The sequence below is a fragment of the Oryza brachyantha genome, chromosome 1 (genome assembly GCF_000231095.2).
Source record: "Oryza brachyantha chromosome 1, ObraRS2, whole genome shotgun sequence".
NCBI lineage: Eukaryota > Viridiplantae > Streptophyta > Magnoliopsida > Poales > Poaceae > Oryza > Oryza brachyantha.
The window spans coordinates 32,466,525-32,484,505 of record NC_023163.2 but is presented as its reverse complement, the minus strand read 5'-3'; the positions used below and the strand labels follow the sequence as shown (position 1 = coordinate 32,484,505).

Here is a 17,981-nt window from a genome sequence, read left to right as displayed (position 1 = left end):
GGCCAGCACTGTGGGCCGACTTCACGGCCCAAGCACGACACGTGTAGCGGGCCATGTCCGGCACAGGCCCGTTTGTTTGTGGGCCGGGTCGTGCTCGTCCCGTCCCATTTCGGGCCGTGCCAGTGCTAGCCCACCGGGCCTGGCCCATCTGGCCAACTATACTCTACAGCACAGAAAACCGAACCATGCAAGTACACTGTGTGCATTGCAAGAACTCAAAACACAATAAACGTTCTTGTGTTTCGAAAGATTTTTAGAGTTATTTTCTGTCGAAAGTTATATAGCTAGTCACTATATCAATATGCAAATGGATTACTCCAACCTCGCCGTCGCCGCCGCCGCCGTCGTTCTAGTGATCTGGCTATGGCGCTGCCGAAGTACTCCGTCGTTGAACCGGCCGGACACCAGAGGGAACCACCGCCGGCAGGCGAACCCGATCCTCGGTAACCTCGTCGCCTTCCTTGCCAACGGCCATCGCTTCCTCGACTGGTCCACGGGCCTCCTCGCCGCGGCGCCGGCCTCGACCATGCAGGTGCAAGGCCCGCTCGGCGGCCTCGGCAGCTACTGCGGCGTCGCGACCGCCGACCCGGACGTCGTCGAACACATGCTGTGCGCCAACTTCCACAGCTACGTCAAGGGGGAGCGCATCCGCACGGCCTTCGCCGACCTCCTCGGCGACGGCCTCTTCCTCGCCAACGGCCGCCTGTGGAGCCTGCAGCGGAAGCTTGCCTCCTACTCCTTCTCGCCACGCTTGCTCCGACACTTTGCTGGCCGTGTCCTCCTGGACCAGCTGCGCCGCCGTCTCCTGCCGTTCCTTGCCGCCGCCGCTGACGAAGGACGTGTTTTAGATCTTCAGGATGTGCTCAGGCGCTTCACCTTCGACAACCTCTGCAGCGTCGCGTTCGGCGTCGACGACGGCTCGCCGTCGTCGTCGTCGTCGAGGCTGGAAGCGGGCGGTGATAGCCGGAATGACGCCTTCTTCGCCGCGTTCGATGACGCCGTCGATATCTCCTTCGGCCGCATATTGCGCCCGACGATGGTGTGGAAGGCGATGAAGCTCCTCGACGTTGGCAGCGAGCGGCGGCTCCGTCGGGCGATTGGTGTTGTTAACGAGTACGTGACGACGATCATGGAGTCGAAGCTACGGCGCGGGGAAGCTAGCGAGGAGTCGGACTTGCTGTCACGCTTCACAGCGGCAATGGAGGAAGACGACGGCAACGAGCTCGGCGCGATGTTCGATTCGCCGGCGGCGAAACGCCGGTTCCTACGCGACGTCGTCAAGACCTTCGTCCTCGCCGGGAAGGACACCACCTCCTCGGCCCTCACATGGCTATTCTGGTTTCTGGCCGCCAACCCGGAGTGCGAGCGGCGCGTCTACGAGGAGGTCACAGCTCTGCGTGGCGCGAACGAATGCAACGACGACGACGACGACGACGCTGCCGGTGACGAGAGCGAAAGGTACGAGGAGCTGAAACAAATGCACTACCTGCACGCGGCGATCACCGAGACGATGCGGCTGTACCCGCCGGTGCCCATGGCCTCGCGGGTGGCGGCCTCGAACGACGTGCTCCCCGACGGCACGGTGGTTCGCGCCGGGTGGTTCGCCGACTACTCGTCGTACGCGATGGGGAGGATGCCGCGGCTGTGGGGGCAGGACTGCCTCGAGTTCCGCCCGGAGCGGTGGCTCGACGACGGGGGCCAGTTCGTGGCGGCGGACGCGGCGCGGTACCCGGTGTTCCACGCTGGGCCGCGCTCGTGCCTCGGGAAGGAGATGTCCTACGTGCAGATGAAGGTCGTCGCGGCCGCCGTGGTCCGGAGGTTCGCCGTTGGGGTGGTGCCTGCCGCGGCGGCGACTGCGGCGCCGGAGCACGAGATGGCGGTGACGCTGAGGATGAAGGGTGGGCTCCATGTTCTGCTCACGAGGCGCCTCAAGCATAGCATGGGCCATCAGCTGGGCTGTCTACGATGAGTGTCCATACGGTCCATTTTATTATATAATTTACATTTTTTTCTTGAAAACTGTGTATAAGTTATTTTAATATATCAGGACAAAAAATGTTATAAAAGATTATCTCTTAATTTTATTAAATTGAAAATACCAATTTATATTACTCCCTCCGTTATATTATAAGATTTTTTATGTTTTAATATTTTCTATGTATATTTAAATTCATCAGTATATATATCAATCTAAATAAAACCAGAAAATCTTATAATGTAAAATAAATAAAATAATTGCATAATTTAATCATATTTATTTAACTATGGTTTATTTTATTATTGCATGTTGGAATGGCATGAAAAAACAAGTGTATATCACCTAGGGATGATTATAACCCATTTCCTCCGGTAAACAGTACTGAAGTGTGAATCGATCGAACTGGCCAGATGATGCGACGTGTAGATAGATTGGCCACGAATCATGCGATAATTTTAGCAAGAAGTTGACAGATAACTAAACTGAACAGTAGTACTCCCTCCATATTTTTTTTATATGACGCCGTTAATTTTTAGGTTCACGTTTGATCATTCGTCTTATTAAAAAAATTATATAATTATTAATTATTTGGTATAATATGATTTAGTATTATAGAAACTTTAATTATGCATTATAATTTTGCAAATTTAGATATAAATTTTAAATACGACGAATGATCAAACATGATTTAGAAGGAGTAATTGACAGGTAATTTATAAGAAGTTGACAGATAACTAAACTGAACAGTAGTATCATCAATAGATTGGGCCAGTAGTAGAGGCCCATGCTTCATGGACGGAACGGCTGCACTGCTTCTGCTTCTGCTCTTCCTCTCCGGCGCCCTCCTCTGTCTCCGGCGCCGCCCAGCTGCGGCGAGCCGCAACCACTGCCCCCACCCAAACCCCGTCCTCGGCAACGCCGTGCCCTTCCTCCGCAACCGCCACCGCTTCCTCGACTGGGCCACCGACCTCCTCGCCGCCGCCCCGACCTCCACCATCGAGGTGCGCGGCCCCCTCGGCCTCGGCCGCGGCGTCGCCACCGCCAACCCGACCGTCGTCCACCACTTCCTGCGTTGCAACTTCCCCAACTATGTCAAGGGCGACCGCTTCGCCGTCCCCTTCGGGGACCTCCTCGGCCGTGGCCTCTTCGTCGCCGACGGCCGCCTGTGGAGCCTCCAGCGGAAGCTCGCCTCCTACTCCTTCTCCTCCCGATCGCTCCGCCGCTTCTCGGCGCGCGTCCTCCGCGCACACCTCCACCGCCGGCTCGTCCCTTTGCTCGCCGCCGCCGCCGCCGCGGGCTCTGGCGAGGCCGTTGACTTGCAAGACGTGTTCAAGCGCTTCGGCTTCGACAACATCTGCAACGTCGCGTTCGGCGTCGAGAGCTCGACGCTGCTTGAGGGAGGGGATCCCCGGCATGCGGCGTTCTTCGCGGCGTTCGATGACGCCGTCGAGATCTCCGTCGCGCGGGTGTTCCAACCGACGACGTTGGTCTGGAAGGCGATGAAGCTCGCCAACGTCGGGAGCGAGCGGCGGATGCGCGACGCCATCAGGGTCATCGACGAGTACGTCATGGCGATCGTGGCGTCGGAGGAGCGCCTCCACGGGGAGGGCGACCACAAGCACGAGCAGCACCTCCTGTCGCGGTTCGCGGCGTCCATGGAGGAAGAGGGCGGGGAGCTCGGCGCGATGTTCGAGTCGCCGGAAGCGAAGCGCCGGTTCCTGCGCGACGTCGTGGTGAGCTTCGTGATGGCCGGGAAGGACTCGACGTCGTCCGCCCTGACGTGGCTCTTCTGGCTCCTCGCCGCCAACCCGCGCTGCGAGCGGCGCGTGTACGAGGAGGTGTCGCGGTACGGGGACGACCGCCGCGCCGACGCCGGAGGAGACGGCGACGGGTACGACGAGCTGAAGCGGATGCAATACCTCCACGCCGCCATCAGCGAGGCGATGCGGTTGTACCCGCCGGTGCCAATCGACTCACGCGTGGCGGCCGCGGCCGACGTGCTGCCGGATGGCACGACGGTGCAGGCCGGGTGGTTCGCCGACTACTCGGCCCACGCGATGGGGAGGATGCCGCGGCTGTGGGGGGACGACTGCCTCGAGTTCCGCCCGGAGCGGTGGCTGAACGACGGCGGCGAGTTCGTGCCGGTGGACGCGGCGATGTACCCGGTCTTCCACGCGGGGCCCCGAGCGTGCCTCGGGAGGGAGATGGCGTACGTTCAGATGAAGGCCGTGGCGGCCGCCGTGATCAGGAGGTTCGAGGTGGAGCCAGTCCAGGCGCCGGCGAGCATGGAAGCGCCACCGGCGTGCGAGGTGACAACGACGCTGAGGATGAAGGGCGGACTACTGGTGCGGATCAGGAAGCGGGATGACGCCGTAGCTCATCAGCACGTGACTTGATGAACATGATAATCAATTAAACAATTCCAACCATGTTGAACCACTCTTGTTTTTAAATTCTCCCGTAATTCGGGTAGCTTCACAGAAATAAAATATTAAATATAATTTTAGTACTCCCGTGGAGTTTTTATTTACGTTTGACCTTTTGTTTTATTCAAAAATCTTGTCCAAATATATAAAATTATAAATCATGTTTAAAATTACTTTAGTAATAAACCAAATCATAATAAAGTCAATAATTATATTTTTAATAAAAACAAATGGTCAACTGTGTCAAAAAAAATATCGGAGGAAGTATCTTTTCCGTAGCTTACGACTATGGCTGCATTATTTTTCAACCAAGAATTTTAGGGTGTGATCGGGGCATATTTACAAATAAGAAAATAATTTATGAATAAAACTTTTATATATGTACTTTTTTAGTGATCTAGACTTAAAAAATAAAATACGATTAAAAAACCATAAAATTTACTTTTTAAGGTTGAGAACTTAGATTTTACTTATAAGCATAAGTAGAAACGAAAATTGAGATGATAGATTTTTACAAGCATGTTTTCTAAGCTTCTTAATCGGTGTGTTTTGTGAAAAAAAAAAGACTATATAAAAGTTCTCCATCTAATCTTTTTTAATAAGTGCTAGTTAATCATTCATTAATATCCTCGAATAACTATAGAAAATCATATAATTGTCCAATCCTCAAATCTTAGCTATCTCAGACACCACCCATGAGCTAAGTTGAGTTGGCTTAATGTCAGGAATACACGCAAAATATTGGTCTACAGAACGTGTTGAAATTAGATTCAGCAAAAAAAAAAAGGGACAATTTCGTTCCTGCCCTGATTTTCAAGTCTAATATTAATTTTACCTTTTTTTTAACCGAATAAATCGTTTACCCCTATTTTGGATGGAAGTTACGTTGACCGTTAGGTTACCAATATATTTAGTTTAGAAAATAAAAGATTTAATTTCCGAAATAATTAATGACGAAATTACCCATGTTTAAAAAATTATAAGTTTTTAAACATGTCATTTGAATTAATAATATATTGCTTTTGTATATTTCTATGAAACTTATAATTCTTTTAAAAATTTTGACATAGTTTTGAAACTCTGTCAAATATTTTTAAAAAATACAAGTTTTTAAACATGTTATTTGAATTAATAATATATTGCTTTGTATATTTCTATGATTTAGAACAGAGAATAACAACACAAATGACAAAAAAAAAGATCAAAATGGTATTCTCATGTAGGGGCAAAATAGTCTTTTTAACATGTCAGTTAACACCGTTAGTCCTTCCATCCAAAGGAGGGGTAACTGGTTCGTTCAATTAAAAAAGTAAAAAAGTAAGAGAAAAACAAAAACCCTAAAAAGAAAGGGCAAAATCAGTATTAGAACCTGAAACAGAACCTGAAACAGAGGCAGAAACAAAATAGCAAAAAAAAAAAAGGTCTCAAGAGACTTATCAAGCAAGCAGGTTCTCGGAGAACTTTATTTACCATCACATATATGCGAAATTACTGCTGGGATTGTGCGTGTCAATGCAGGGCATATGAATTACCAACGACAGCGACGATAGAGTATGCACACTCTGTAGCCCTTATTGCGTCAATCGCGTGGGTGCCCCTACATTCGTGTTACAGAGTGGGAGAGCAACTTACAGCGTGTTCTCATGAGTCATGACAAGCTGGATTGGTAAGCCTGCCACCCTTGGATGCGGTACTCCCTTGCGGTCTCAGCTGGATTACTCGCCTTTATAATTCCACGTCCCACTATGATTATGTCACTGCCTCTGTTGTTTATCACCTGTATAAGTCAGCGACGCATATCAGACAAGCAGAGTAAGCAATCAGGCTGGATGGTTCACAGAGGATGAATATTGGTACTGCTAACTTAAGCAGTAAGGTGTGAAGAGAACACGAGTATCAGCCACCAAAAAACAGTGTGTTGGCAATGGTTAACTCACGGAGTATGGAGTGTTGTACTGTTGACCAAGAGAGTCCCCCCCTGCTACCAACTGAACTCCAGGAGTGACATGGATGAACGCTGGACTCGATGGTGTCACTGACCAAGATGCAGGATTTACTGATATAAATCCAATTACAATATCAGTATGTTGCTCAGCAATCTTCACGGCTGCAGCTGTGTAATCTCCATTAGCAAGGCTGCCAGCTGAACTCATTTCAGAAAGCAAAAGTAACCCTCTTCCTTTTGGTAGACCCTTCAATAAAATAAGGAAACAGAAGTGCTCAGCAGTGCCACAGCAGTCAACAGCTGTATGAACATTTTGATTTCTCTTAACTCATTGTTAGTCTCACAAGACATGTAACTATGTAAAGAATTACATACCTTAAGTTTCAAGCCTTCTACAATTCCAGGTCCAGAAACTATATGTGCATTAACAATATCAGCCCAGTCTAATATTTGGAATATTCCTCTGAACCAAGACAAATGACACTAATTACATCGTGTATATACATAGCGCAAATAAGCTACCATAGATAGTCAATAATACGCTTTTTGTTACCCTTCATATTGCATAGTTACCGTGTTTCCAATGTCAGCAAACTTGCGGTCTTCAAATATCAAAAAATTGTGCCTATCAGCAATCTTCAAATAAAATTAAAATGGAGTCAGGCTAATAGCTTTAGAATCCTGAACAGTAAACCCATACTGCTATAGTAGAAATAAGCAAAGATGACTAGTAAACCGAGTAGATTGCCTTAAAAATAAAATAGCAAAGACAGCATTATTGTTGGAGCACAGAATAAATGCAAAAAATAAAATGTGTCCCATATTAGAATATCACGAACAAAAACACTGTATACTAATGGACATAAAAATCCTACAATCGACCCTAAGAAAAACAAACTCCAACTTAACATCTCTATCTGGGGCTCTGCACTAGTAAGGCAGTATCCGAGACAAATAATATGAATAACAAAGGCTGAGAAAAATAAAATATGATGAAAAGAGCAAACATACCGAATGGAGCTTGCTCCCAAAATCTGGTGTAAAATCAGACAAGATGTCCACATGAGTTTTCAACATGCAAATCTCTGGACCAATCTACATAGGAATTGGAAAATGAAGTTAAGAACATTAGAATTGAGGGCAGCCATAGAATTAACAAAATCAAAGATGCTCTTACCTCATAGAGTATAAAAGGCTATGCGAATGAATCAAATGGGATTGAACAAAATAGTAAAAAGGTGATATATGCCGTCTTAGTTATGAAACTGTGCCCACACAACGACGTATTATACCACTCTATTGACAGCATTAGATGTGAAAGATATACTGCAGCATTTAAAAGTAGAAAATTCAGTAAGAGAAGAAGATGTGATGGCAAAATAAAATGGAACTCTAACAAACTAACCTACAGAAATCAGAATAATACACACTCGCACGCACACACATGTTCGTTCATAGAATCATCTAGCAAGGATTGTAGTTTCACATGACTAAACAAAACCAAACATTTCAGATGGCATTAACAGGTGCCACAAATAGGGATGAATTCAGAAATTGCCTTTACCTGGCACTAATGCCTTGCTATACATACACTTATGACAAAATTACCCATTCCTAGTAATCTAAACTGAGAAATTGACTTGCTGGCAGTTATGTGCTTAAGTTTAACAAACATAAGTATATGGTACCAGTACCTCGCGGTGTCAAATCGTTTCTGATCGTTAGATCCAACAGTGCACATCCTACTTAGCTAGATCCAATTTAGCTAGATCGAATGGTGAGAAACGATTTGGTATCTCGAGGTCGAGGTACAAAAGGAAGGATGTGAGTAAAACTCTAAGTATATAACACCAACAATTCATTCTCTTATATACCTTATCAGCGAGATCAAGTAGTTCTGTTGTTGTACCAACATCCGCAGCCACACACAAGTTGCTTTGCTTGGTCTCCATCAACTCGAACAGCTTCCTCCCCATCGGATTCGTGGCCAATCTGGCCCTCTCAGAGAAGGTCTTCCTAGCCATTTTGGGTTTAACCGGCAGTCCCGGCACCGCCACCTTCCTGTTTGCGTTGAGGAATCGTTTCACCTCATCGGCCTTTTCCTCGCTCAGCTTACCGTGCTTCACAAGGACGGCGAGCAGCTCCGTCAGGGCCATGAGCGAGTGCAGCGTGACCCCATTGGCGGCAAGGTTCTCCCTCCCGCCCTGCTCGCGGTCGACGACCACGACGGCGTCGGCGACGACGAGCCCGACCTCGCGGAGAGGCGAGACGGTCTCGAGCACCGAGGAACCCGTGGTGACGAGGTCCTCGACAATGAGCACGGCGTCCCCGGCGCGGAAGGACCCCTCGATGCAGTCGGCGGCGGCGAGGCCCGTGACCTCGTAGCGGCGGAGGAGCATGGGTATTGAGCTGGCGGCGGAGAGGACGGCGGCGATGGGGAGCGCGGTGTAGGGGACGCCGCAGAGGAGGCCGTAGGGGCGCGTGGTGGGGAGGGAGCCGAGGAGGGAGGCGACGTTGGAGAGGAGGCGCGGGTGGGCAAAACGAGCATGCGGAGGTCGATGTAGATTGGGGAGGTGATGCCGGACTTGAGCACGAAGGCGCCGAACTTGACGGCCTGATGGCGTGGAGCTCCAGGATGAGGGCTTCAATGGTGGCAGCGTCCATGGTGGCTAGGATTCTCGGTGAGTTTGCCCAGAGGTTTTTGGGGCCGAGGCAAGTTGGGAAGAAATGCGGAGCAAGTGTGCGGCGGCGCCGGCGGCTGCTAGAGAATTTGCAACGAAAAGCAAGGTGAACAGAACGAAATTTTTAAAACAACTTATACGATAGTTTTATATTAATATTTTAAGTAAAGTACGTCTTTCCTAAACTTTTTAAGTTATGTCATGCCGATACATAAACTTCTAAAATATATTATTAAGGTACCTAAATTTAATTTGGGTCTTACATTAGCCCGTAACAGGTCTTATCCCTTTGATATTAACATAAACCCTCCTCTCATTATGTTCTTTCAAACCAAACTGTCAAGCACTTAGAAAGAGCTTTGATATTAACATAAACCCTCCTCTCATTATGTTCTTTCAAACCAAACTGTCAAGCACTTAGAAAGAGCTGGATGCACGATCTAAAACTAACGAACTGAATAGAAACAACACACACACTGCCAGAAACTGAAACGCACACACGCACTGAACAGAAACTGACGAATTGAATTGAAACACCCGCACGCAGCCGTTTGCACTCTAGCACTTATACGTTCGGTTAAAAAAGCATCTCTGCGCATCTCTGTTCAGTATACGATCACTGCTTTCAAGCAGTCTGAAACAGCGATAAAAAAAAACAGAGGTTCAGTCATAAACAGATTAGTATTTGACACAGAGATAGCCATAAAAAAAATCACATAATTGTCATCTTAACCAACACAGTGCATCCAAACAAAAACATCCAGTGATCAACCCGTATTCCTTAACATAGTGCATAGAGTAACGAAGTTGCATACACAGTACATACAGACAAAAACATCCCATGATCAATACTATGCACTATAGTACTTCACTAACTACACGTTGTGATGCACTCTTATTTTTTTTCTTCGACGAGGGAACTTATTTGCAAAATCAAAACCATCATGTGGGCAGGCCGGATCCGTTACGGGCTAATGTAAGACCTAAATTGAGTTTAGGTATCATAATGACACACTTTGAAAGTTCATGGACCGAGATGACACACCTTATAAAGTTTAGGGGTCAGAGGCGTACTTTATAGTACTCCATTCATTTTACAATAAGATTTTTTAGTATTGTCTAAATTGATAATAGATGTTAATAAATCTAAACACATATATAAATTATATATATTTATCAATAAATAAATTTAGACAAGGGTACGAAGTGTATTAACGAATGCTTTCATCTCTATCGATGTGTTGGAGTTTGTCCCTATAGTCAGTTTCTTATCCCTTTTTCTCTCAACTCCAGGTAATCATAAATATAACATACACGCATACATCACATTGGATTAGCTCTTATCATCTTATCAAAGTTATGTGTCTGATTTACTGTAGTAAAACAATATTCAGTAATGTAAGTAAAATATACTCTCTCCATTCCAATATACCGCTCCTTTTTTTTCTTATTTAACGTGGTTAATTTTTGGATCTAGGCCATTCATATTATTTAAAATTTATCTAAATATGCAAAATTATAAATCATGTTTAAAGTTTCTATAGCACTAAATCAAATCATTACAAAATGATTATTAACTATATTTTATAATAAAACAAATAATTAAATATAGTCTTAAAAGTCAGTGAATAGGTGTAGTTAGACAAATTAGTTGTAAAAAAAATAACCTAAATATCCCTCACTAGATAAATAGATCATATGGAATGAGAGATAGACAAGGATAAAATGGATAAAGATTTAAATATGGGATGATCGATGAGATAGCTAGCACTCCCGAGACAAATTTAAATTTCATAAATGTATTTTTTACGAGACAGAGTTAGTAAGTATCATACCCTATTAACGTAGGGTCAAAAGATGAACTTCAATCAATTATCACCTAAGAATTTTGAATGATTTAAATTCTCTTTTCAAACCTCAGAATGGTTGTAGATTCATTTACACATGAGAATAAGCACACGAATCCAAGAAATGATTATACTTTTGAAATAGAGAGGGTAGTTGCATTTTAGAACAGAGTTAGTACTCAAACTTAGTTACTCGTAGTAATAGGTTACTTTGATTTAGTGATATGTTACTTGAATGGAAGGAGTAGGTATAATAGGCTAACAGGGTTAAAAAAACGCAGCAAATTAAACTAACAGGCTTTACAAATGCATACAGATGCAGCAAATTGAACAGGAGAACTGGAATTTGGGCAGGTGCATTGTCTATGACACGTGGGTCTCATATGTCCATAACGTGTAGAAGAATGATAAAAAGTTAATTATTCCACCTTTATCACAGTACAAGCATTCAACAGGTGTTGGTGTTCTCTTGAGTCGAGTCATCGGTTGCCGGCGATGCTGCTGGCTGCTGCTGCGCATCTTCGCGTGACAGAGACTTGCACTATTGTACTGTGGTGGAAGAAACGAAGAATAACCCCTATCCATTTTTCAGCCAACAAAATTGTGATTCTTATCTTAGAGCATCAACTCAAAAACACGAAAAATCTCCTTCCCCATTCCGTCCTCACGAGACCAGAGTAGCTATTTTGAGTGGCTGTGACTTTCTGAGCTCGAGCACACGAGGAATAGTAAGCGTTTCAGGCACTGCAGCAGGTAGCGGTTCAGACAAAGTTCAGGAGACAAGTGGCTTCGAAGCGCCTCGCAGATGCTTATTAACCACAGCGGCAAACACCCAGAACATAAGAGCATGTAGCTATGGTTACTGGAAACTTAGTTTTATCATCGTCAACTCCAAATCATTATTGGAAACAGTGATTGCCAATACTGGGGATACTCTTATTACAGTAGTCGCCTGAACGAGTGAATGCTCTTGTACATATTCTCAATTTCTCATGACAGGCTGGATTGGTAAGCTTGCCACCCTTGGATGCGGTACTCCCTCGCGGTCTCAGCTGGATTACTCGCCTTTATAATCCCTCGCCCGACTATAATTATGTCGCTGCCTCTGTCGTTTATAACCTGTTGATAAATAATGAAGTTCCAAGGAATATATCAATTGATAATTATATTGCAATACACATAGGACAACATGGACATGTTAAAACAGGACTTCATCACATCCCAATCTATCTTGATGCATGTCCATATTTCGCAGAATTTCATGTTACTGTATTGGCTGGGAGAGTACAAACTAAGGATTGGTCTTTGGGGACCAACTCTTACTAACTCGACTATTTGGAAAACCTCCAAAATTTTAGAAGGCAATGACACAAAACACAAATAACACTGTTAGCAAGGTTAAACTCACCGAATAAGGAGTATTGTATTGTTGACCAAGAGCATCCCCTCCAGAAACCATCTGCACTCCAGGAGTAGCATGGATAAATGCTGGACTTGATGGTGCCACTGACCAAGATGCAGGATTTACTGATATAAATCCAATTACAAAATCAGAATGTTGCTCAGCAATCTTTACAGCTGCAGCAGTGTACTCTCCATGAGCAAGGTTGCCAGCCGAGCTCATTTCAGCAAGCAAAAGCAGCCCTCTTCCTTTTGGCAAACCCTTCAGTACCAAAACAGAAAAGTTACTATGGCACGAAAATAAATCAGCAATCAGCACAGATGCAACGTTTCTTACAAAATTTCAAACTCAACATTAACTTATGAATGTGAAATAAAGTCATAAAAAGTATAGCATACCTTAAGCTTCAGTCCATCCACAATCCCAGGTCCAGGAATTATATGGGCATTGACAATATCAGCCCAATCTAATATGCGAAAGATTCCTCTAAAACAATATCAAAAGTATTAATTACATCAAACAAAGTAGAAAAAATGGATGAACAAAGATATATGTTTTAGTGCCCTTTCTCACCCTTCATATTGCATAGTTACTGTGTTTCCAATGTCAGCAAACTTGCGGTCTTCAAATATCAAAAAGTTGTGCTTCTCAGCAATCTTCAAATAAAGTTTAAGGACCAATTTGTAAAGAACAATAACTTCAGTATCTTCAATAGCTAGTGACAAACTTTTATATTTAAAAAGCTATATTAGGGGTGGAAACTAAGTTTATTGCCTCATTATAGGCTTATTCTGGGAACAATGAATCATAGAACATGGTATCAAAATATAAGTATACGCACAAACTTTTATATTTAAAAAGCTATATTAGGGGTGGAAACTAAGTTTATTGCCTCATTATAGGCTTATTCTGGGAACAATGAATCATAGAACATGGTATCAAAATATAAGTATACCGAACGAAGCTTAGCTCCAAAATCAGGAGTGAAGTCAGACAAGATATCCACATGAGTCTTCAGCATGCAAATCTCTGGACCAACCTGCATAAAAATTGGAGAAACAAGTTAACTACAGTGATAACGTTAAAACCTCCAAAAGGGGTTAAAAGTAGTGAATTTGTTCTTAGCATAGAGAAAGGCCATGAAAATGAATATGTAATATTAACTATGCTAGCTTAAGGAAGGCATTACACATTTGGGCATTCGTTTTGCAACACTACATGAAAATTATACGGTAGGATCTAAAGCATAGAAATGTTCGAACGCTCCTTTTCAACTGTCTGGAACAGTGCGCGTGTTTCAACTGCCAAGTCAAACAGAATTTGCTCATTGTCTAAAAGAATTGACCATATCTACCAATCTATCAACCAACACCACAAATAGTAAAGTGTACCTTCTCAGCAAGCTCAAGGAGCTCCTTTGCAGTCCCCACATCCGCGGCAACACACAGATTGCTCTGCTTTACCTCCATCACCTCGAAGAGCCTCTTCCCCATCGGATTCGTGGCCAATCCAGCCCTTTCAGCAAACCCCTTCCTGACTACTTTGGGCTTGACAGCCGCACCAGGCACCGTCACCTTCCTATTGGCGTCAAGGAACTGCCTTACCTCCGCCGCCTTCTCCTCGCTCACCTTGCCGTGTTTCAGCAGCACCGTGAGCACCTCCGTGAGGGTCATGAGCGAGTGCAGAGTGATCCCATTGGCGGCGAGGTTCTCCCTCCCGCCCTGCTCGCGGTCGACCACCACGACGGCGTCCGCGACCACGAGCCCCTGTTCGCGGAGCGGCGCGGCGGTCTCGAGCACGGAGGCTCCGCTGGTGACGAGGTCCTCGATGATGAGTACGGTGTCCCCGGCGCGGAAGGAGCCCTCGATGGACTTGGCGGTGCCGTGGGCCTTGACCTCCTTGCGGCGGAGGAGCATGGGGACGGAGCGGTCGACGGAGAGGACGGAGGCGATGGGGAGCGCGGTGTAGGGGACGCCGCAGAGGAGGTCGTAGGGGCGGGTGGCCGGGATGGAGTGGAGGAGGGAGGCGATGGAAGAGAGCAGCCTCGGGTGTGAGACGAGCGCGCGGAGGTCGAGGTAGATGGGGGAGGTGATGCCGGACTTGAGCACAAAGGAGCCGAACTTGACGGCCTCGATGGCGTGGAGCTCCAGGATGAGGGCTTCCAGGACGGCGGCGTCCATGGCGGCTAGGGTTTTGGGCGGGGTTTGCGCTCGGCGGCGGCGGGCAAGCGACGAAGAAGGGAGCCGCGACGAGGTTTTTATTACTCTCGCTACGGCAGTTTTCTCTTTCTTTTGCAGCATTGGGTAGCCTTGGAATTTGAGATGAAAAATGGATGGCTGGACGAGAGAATATTCCTAAACGGTAAGGCCACGAAATATGGTTTAAGCTGATGTTAATTGCTATGGCTTATTAGTAATTACAAATTAATTTATATGTAAAAAATTTATACATGTATTTATAGCGACTTAAAAATAAATGTTACAAAATAAATTAGAATAAAAACCATAAAATCAATTTTAAATTGAGTTTTAATATTTAAATTTTGGTTTATAAGTATAAGTGAAACAATGGAGATTTTATTTATTGGTTATAAAAATTAATTATGGAGAAAATGTGTTATAGGTGTTCGTATTAACTTAAAAGTAAATGCTAGAAAAATAAATTACGGGAAAAAAACATTAAAGTCAACCTACCTGAAGTTACTACGATTCAAAATTTAGCTACAGCTGATATGCTAGGATGTATTTTAGTGATTAGTTTTTTTCAAGATCAAAAGCACATAACGCTTGCTTTGTCTTCGTTTGCAAAATGTCATTATCTAGTTCTCAAATTTCACCGCATGTTTGTCAGCAGGGCCGCATGCATGACTGGGAAAGGGGGAATTGAAATAATTTAGCCGCGTGTTTGAAATGAGCATCAAACATTGGATATGTAGTTCTGTACTAATAGGCATGGTATATCCATTTTGTTCAGAACCACTGTACCATTTCAGATGGTTACAAGGAAGACAGAGAGAGTAAATTTGGAATTCTAACAGACAAACTTACAATACTTGTGCCAGAATGATCCCAAATTTACTGGACAAATCACTTCCCTGTACCCCTTCCCAACTTTACAGGTATATCTGATGCATGGAGCCATGGACAACCTTGAATGTATGGTTCAATTCTAAGTTATCACAGTAGTTACACATGCAAGTCCCAAGTGTTGCAAAGAATATGTTCGTGTAATCATGTTCTGATGCTGATATCAGAATGTTTAGAGAGCATCAGCAATCTATTCTGCAGGCATAGCTATTGAGTGAGCGGGACGCACTCCAGCTCCATCTCAAGCTGGCCACGCTCGACATTCTGAAGCCTGACGGTCACCTCCTGCTTCACCTTGCCATCGACGATGGAGATCACACTGTCCCTCGGGATCCGGATGCCGTCTTTTGCCAGCCATCTGTTGAGCTGTGCAGTATCAGAGACAAGGGAGGTCTCGTATGCCTTGGCTGCAGAAACCAGCGGTTGAATGTTAATCTCGGCCTCCCCCATTCGGTCATCGGTTGTGAATGTGTCCTTGTCATAGACTTGCTGCCAAGGAGATTTGAGTCATTTGTTAGTTCAAAACAAAAACAGAACTAAATAAAGGATAGCTACTGATTATTTTTCATATGCAAGATAACGTTCTTACCAGTTTAAGCATAGGTATAGGATCAGGTATCGATAGCATGAGCCTTTCGTTCCATACAGGATTCAAGCTGCTCTTAATCACCTTTGTTTTCATTGACTAAAAGGGTGTAGAAGGGAGATGGTAGTCATGGAACCATGAACTTTGTGTAGCTAAGATGGATACTGGTGAATGAAGTAACTCACCTGGTGTCCAAGGTTAAGGATAACATAAGGGTCGCTCGACATCATATCACGAACAGCTAGATTTGTCCCTCTTATGACATTGACCTTAATTAATCCAACAAATTCTACCATACCCATCTCCACCTTAAGACAGCAAAAAGATCAAATTATAAGTACCCCTGGTAGATTCTAAATGGAACCATAAATTCAGGATTAGGATAGTATGGCCGTACTGGTTTCTTCAATGATTTATGCTCATGCTCTTTTCTCCTCCAGCTGTTCCTGAAAGCATGTCCTAAGCCATGTCGATTTGAACTGTTATGCTGCATCTGATGACGATGTTTCCCGCTCTTTTGTGAATAGCAAGTAAGCTGGGTGTTGGACAAAAATTGTTGAAGTTCATATTTTTTCCTGCACAAATGCAGGTCGAGGAGAAATATCATTTGTCAGACAACTAGAGATTTATGTCCTACTATAAAAGAAATCAAGTTTATCAGGGTATCACCCTCCAAGCATAAGACAACAAAAGAATCAGAAGTTGGTAACCTATTGCATACCTAATAAAGTCACTACGCTCCTCTGTTGAGCAATCTTGCCTTGGCTTTATGCAGTTTTCAGGTATAAATGCCTCGTATATCATGTTAACTGCAGCATTTCCACCTGAATCAGCTAAAATATCAACCTGTTCATCTGTCCACTCATCTAGCTTTACTGAGACAACCTGAAATAGACAAAACTCTACTCAAACTACAGAAATGACACTCCATTAGCCATCACTCTTACTAGCTAAGAGTTTGACATCAAAATATATGTGGGGAAGACAACCTTATATTGCAAACAAATATTTGGGATTGTTAACGTTTATATTTCTTCCTTAACAAACACTAATCCACCATGTTTTGTCAAAGAAACTTACACCTGAAAAGGATTTCTAATATATATTGTGCAGCTATGGTCTTGCTTTTCTAGAAACAGACCTATGAAGGTGAACCTCAAAAAATTCTGTAGCCTACAAAATGATCACTGAAACACACCATACACTGTTAGATATCCTTCCACACAATTCTCCAGGCAGAAATTGGCAACAATTTACTAGGATGAGGACATAGTCCCTAGATGCCACCAAATTCTCTCTCCATTTCTACCCTTGGAGATGTCCATGTAGTGGTCGAGTGACTGACAAAGTACAAAATTAAATTTTTATCGTTCTTTTTTTGGCTGAAAACTCAATTGCTTTTCCTTGTATGCAGGGTGGCCGAGTAAATCACAGGACAACACTGTATATTGAGTTCCAGCAGTGGATACTGAGTAATAGTAAATGTTCAATTTACTAGAATTTAAATGTCTTGGAAGATCAGAATCAGTTTCAGCCAGCACCTACAATGGCTGGAATAGGAAGGCATCGAAAAGAAATCAAATAAGAAATAAAACTCAAAATTGGAAGAGCAATGATAAATTACTACCAGTGTAGATATCATGGGTACCTTGGATATATGCACCCCAAGACTTCTATGAGCTCCGGAACACTTGATGCAAATAAACACACCAAAAGTCAATGACCTGCACACACCAAAAGCATTGGAATATTGATATTAGTGTATAGTACTCAGGATGAAACAACATGACAAAAGGAATTGATATCTCGAGAATGAATAATACACAGAGAATGGTGCTGCTGATATATAGGTGATGTCAAGAACTGTCACCACAATGTAGATTGCATTGACATATGCATTCTTACTTTTCAGCTCAAGTTTAATCAAGTCAAACAATGAATATCTACCTGATATTTTCCACAGAGCTGCCAAACTTTTATTTCAAAATCTTAACAGTGGTACGCATACAGCTATATACTACGGACAAAAA

General features: G+C 44.3%; 5 protein-coding genes across 5 annotated transcripts in view; 2 read left to right on the top strand and 3 right to left on the bottom strand.

The window, feature by feature from the left end:
• Positions 1-307: 307 nt before the first annotated feature.
• On the top strand, positions 308-2,041 carry LOC102710369 (cytochrome P450 94A1-like). The gene has a single exon (XM_040519920.1). The coding sequence runs from the start codon at positions 308-310 to the stop codon at positions 1,967-1,969; it is 1,662 nt and encodes a 553-aa protein (XP_040375854.1). The 3' UTR covers positions 1,970-2,041.
• A 699-nt stretch (positions 2,042-2,740) lies between these two features.
• On the top strand, positions 2,741-4,508 carry LOC102710088 (cytochrome P450 94A1-like). Its single transcript, XM_006646621.3, has one exon. It carries the CDS (start codon positions 2,770-2,772, stop codon positions 4,372-4,374), a length of 1,605 nt encoding a protein of 534 aa, XP_006646684.2. The 5' UTR covers positions 2,741-2,769; the 3' UTR covers positions 4,375-4,508.
• A 1,287-nt stretch (positions 4,509-5,795) lies between these two features.
• LOC102701678 (uridine 5'-monophosphate synthase-like) lies at positions 5,796-9,063 on the bottom strand. Its single transcript, XM_015840071.2, is given in 8 exon segments — positions 5,796-6,181; positions 6,342-6,596; positions 6,725-6,812; positions 6,903-6,985; positions 7,361-7,444; positions 8,224-8,886; positions 8,889-8,965; positions 8,968-9,063. Coding segments are annotated over 8 exon segments (1,425 nt in total). The 5' UTR covers positions 9,014-9,063; the 3' UTR covers positions 5,796-6,052.
• Positions 9,064-11,659: 2,596 nt separating this feature from the next.
• Positions 11,660-14,564, bottom strand: LOC107303477 (uridine 5'-monophosphate synthase). Its single transcript, XM_015832787.2, has 6 exons — positions 13,671-14,564; positions 13,235-13,318; positions 12,853-12,935; positions 12,678-12,765; positions 12,286-12,540; positions 11,660-11,996 (listed from the first exon to the last, which is right to left on the bottom strand). The coding sequence occupies exons 1-6, from the start codon at positions 14,457-14,459 to the stop codon at positions 11,868-11,870; spliced, it is 1,428 nt and encodes a 475-aa protein (XP_015688273.1). The 5' UTR covers positions 14,460-14,564; the 3' UTR covers positions 11,660-11,867.
• Positions 14,565-15,342: 778 nt separating this feature from the next.
• Positions 15,343-17,981, bottom strand: part of LOC102709805 (probable ADP-ribosylation factor GTPase-activating protein AGD11) — a 3,943-nt gene continuing 1,304 nt past the window's right edge. Inside the window, exons 4-9 of the mRNA XM_015836906.2 lie at positions 17,600-17,675; positions 16,673-16,836; positions 16,349-16,526; positions 16,137-16,259; positions 15,955-16,050; positions 15,343-15,854 (exon numbers count right to left, since the gene is read on the bottom strand). Coding sequence (XP_015692392.1) covers positions 15,573-15,854; positions 15,955-16,050; positions 16,137-16,259; positions 16,349-16,526; positions 16,673-16,836; positions 17,600-17,675 — 919 coding nt within the window. The 3' untranslated portion in view covers positions 15,343-15,572. The remainder of the gene's footprint in view (positions 15,855-15,954; positions 16,051-16,136; positions 16,260-16,348; positions 16,527-16,672; positions 16,837-17,599; positions 17,676-17,981) is intronic.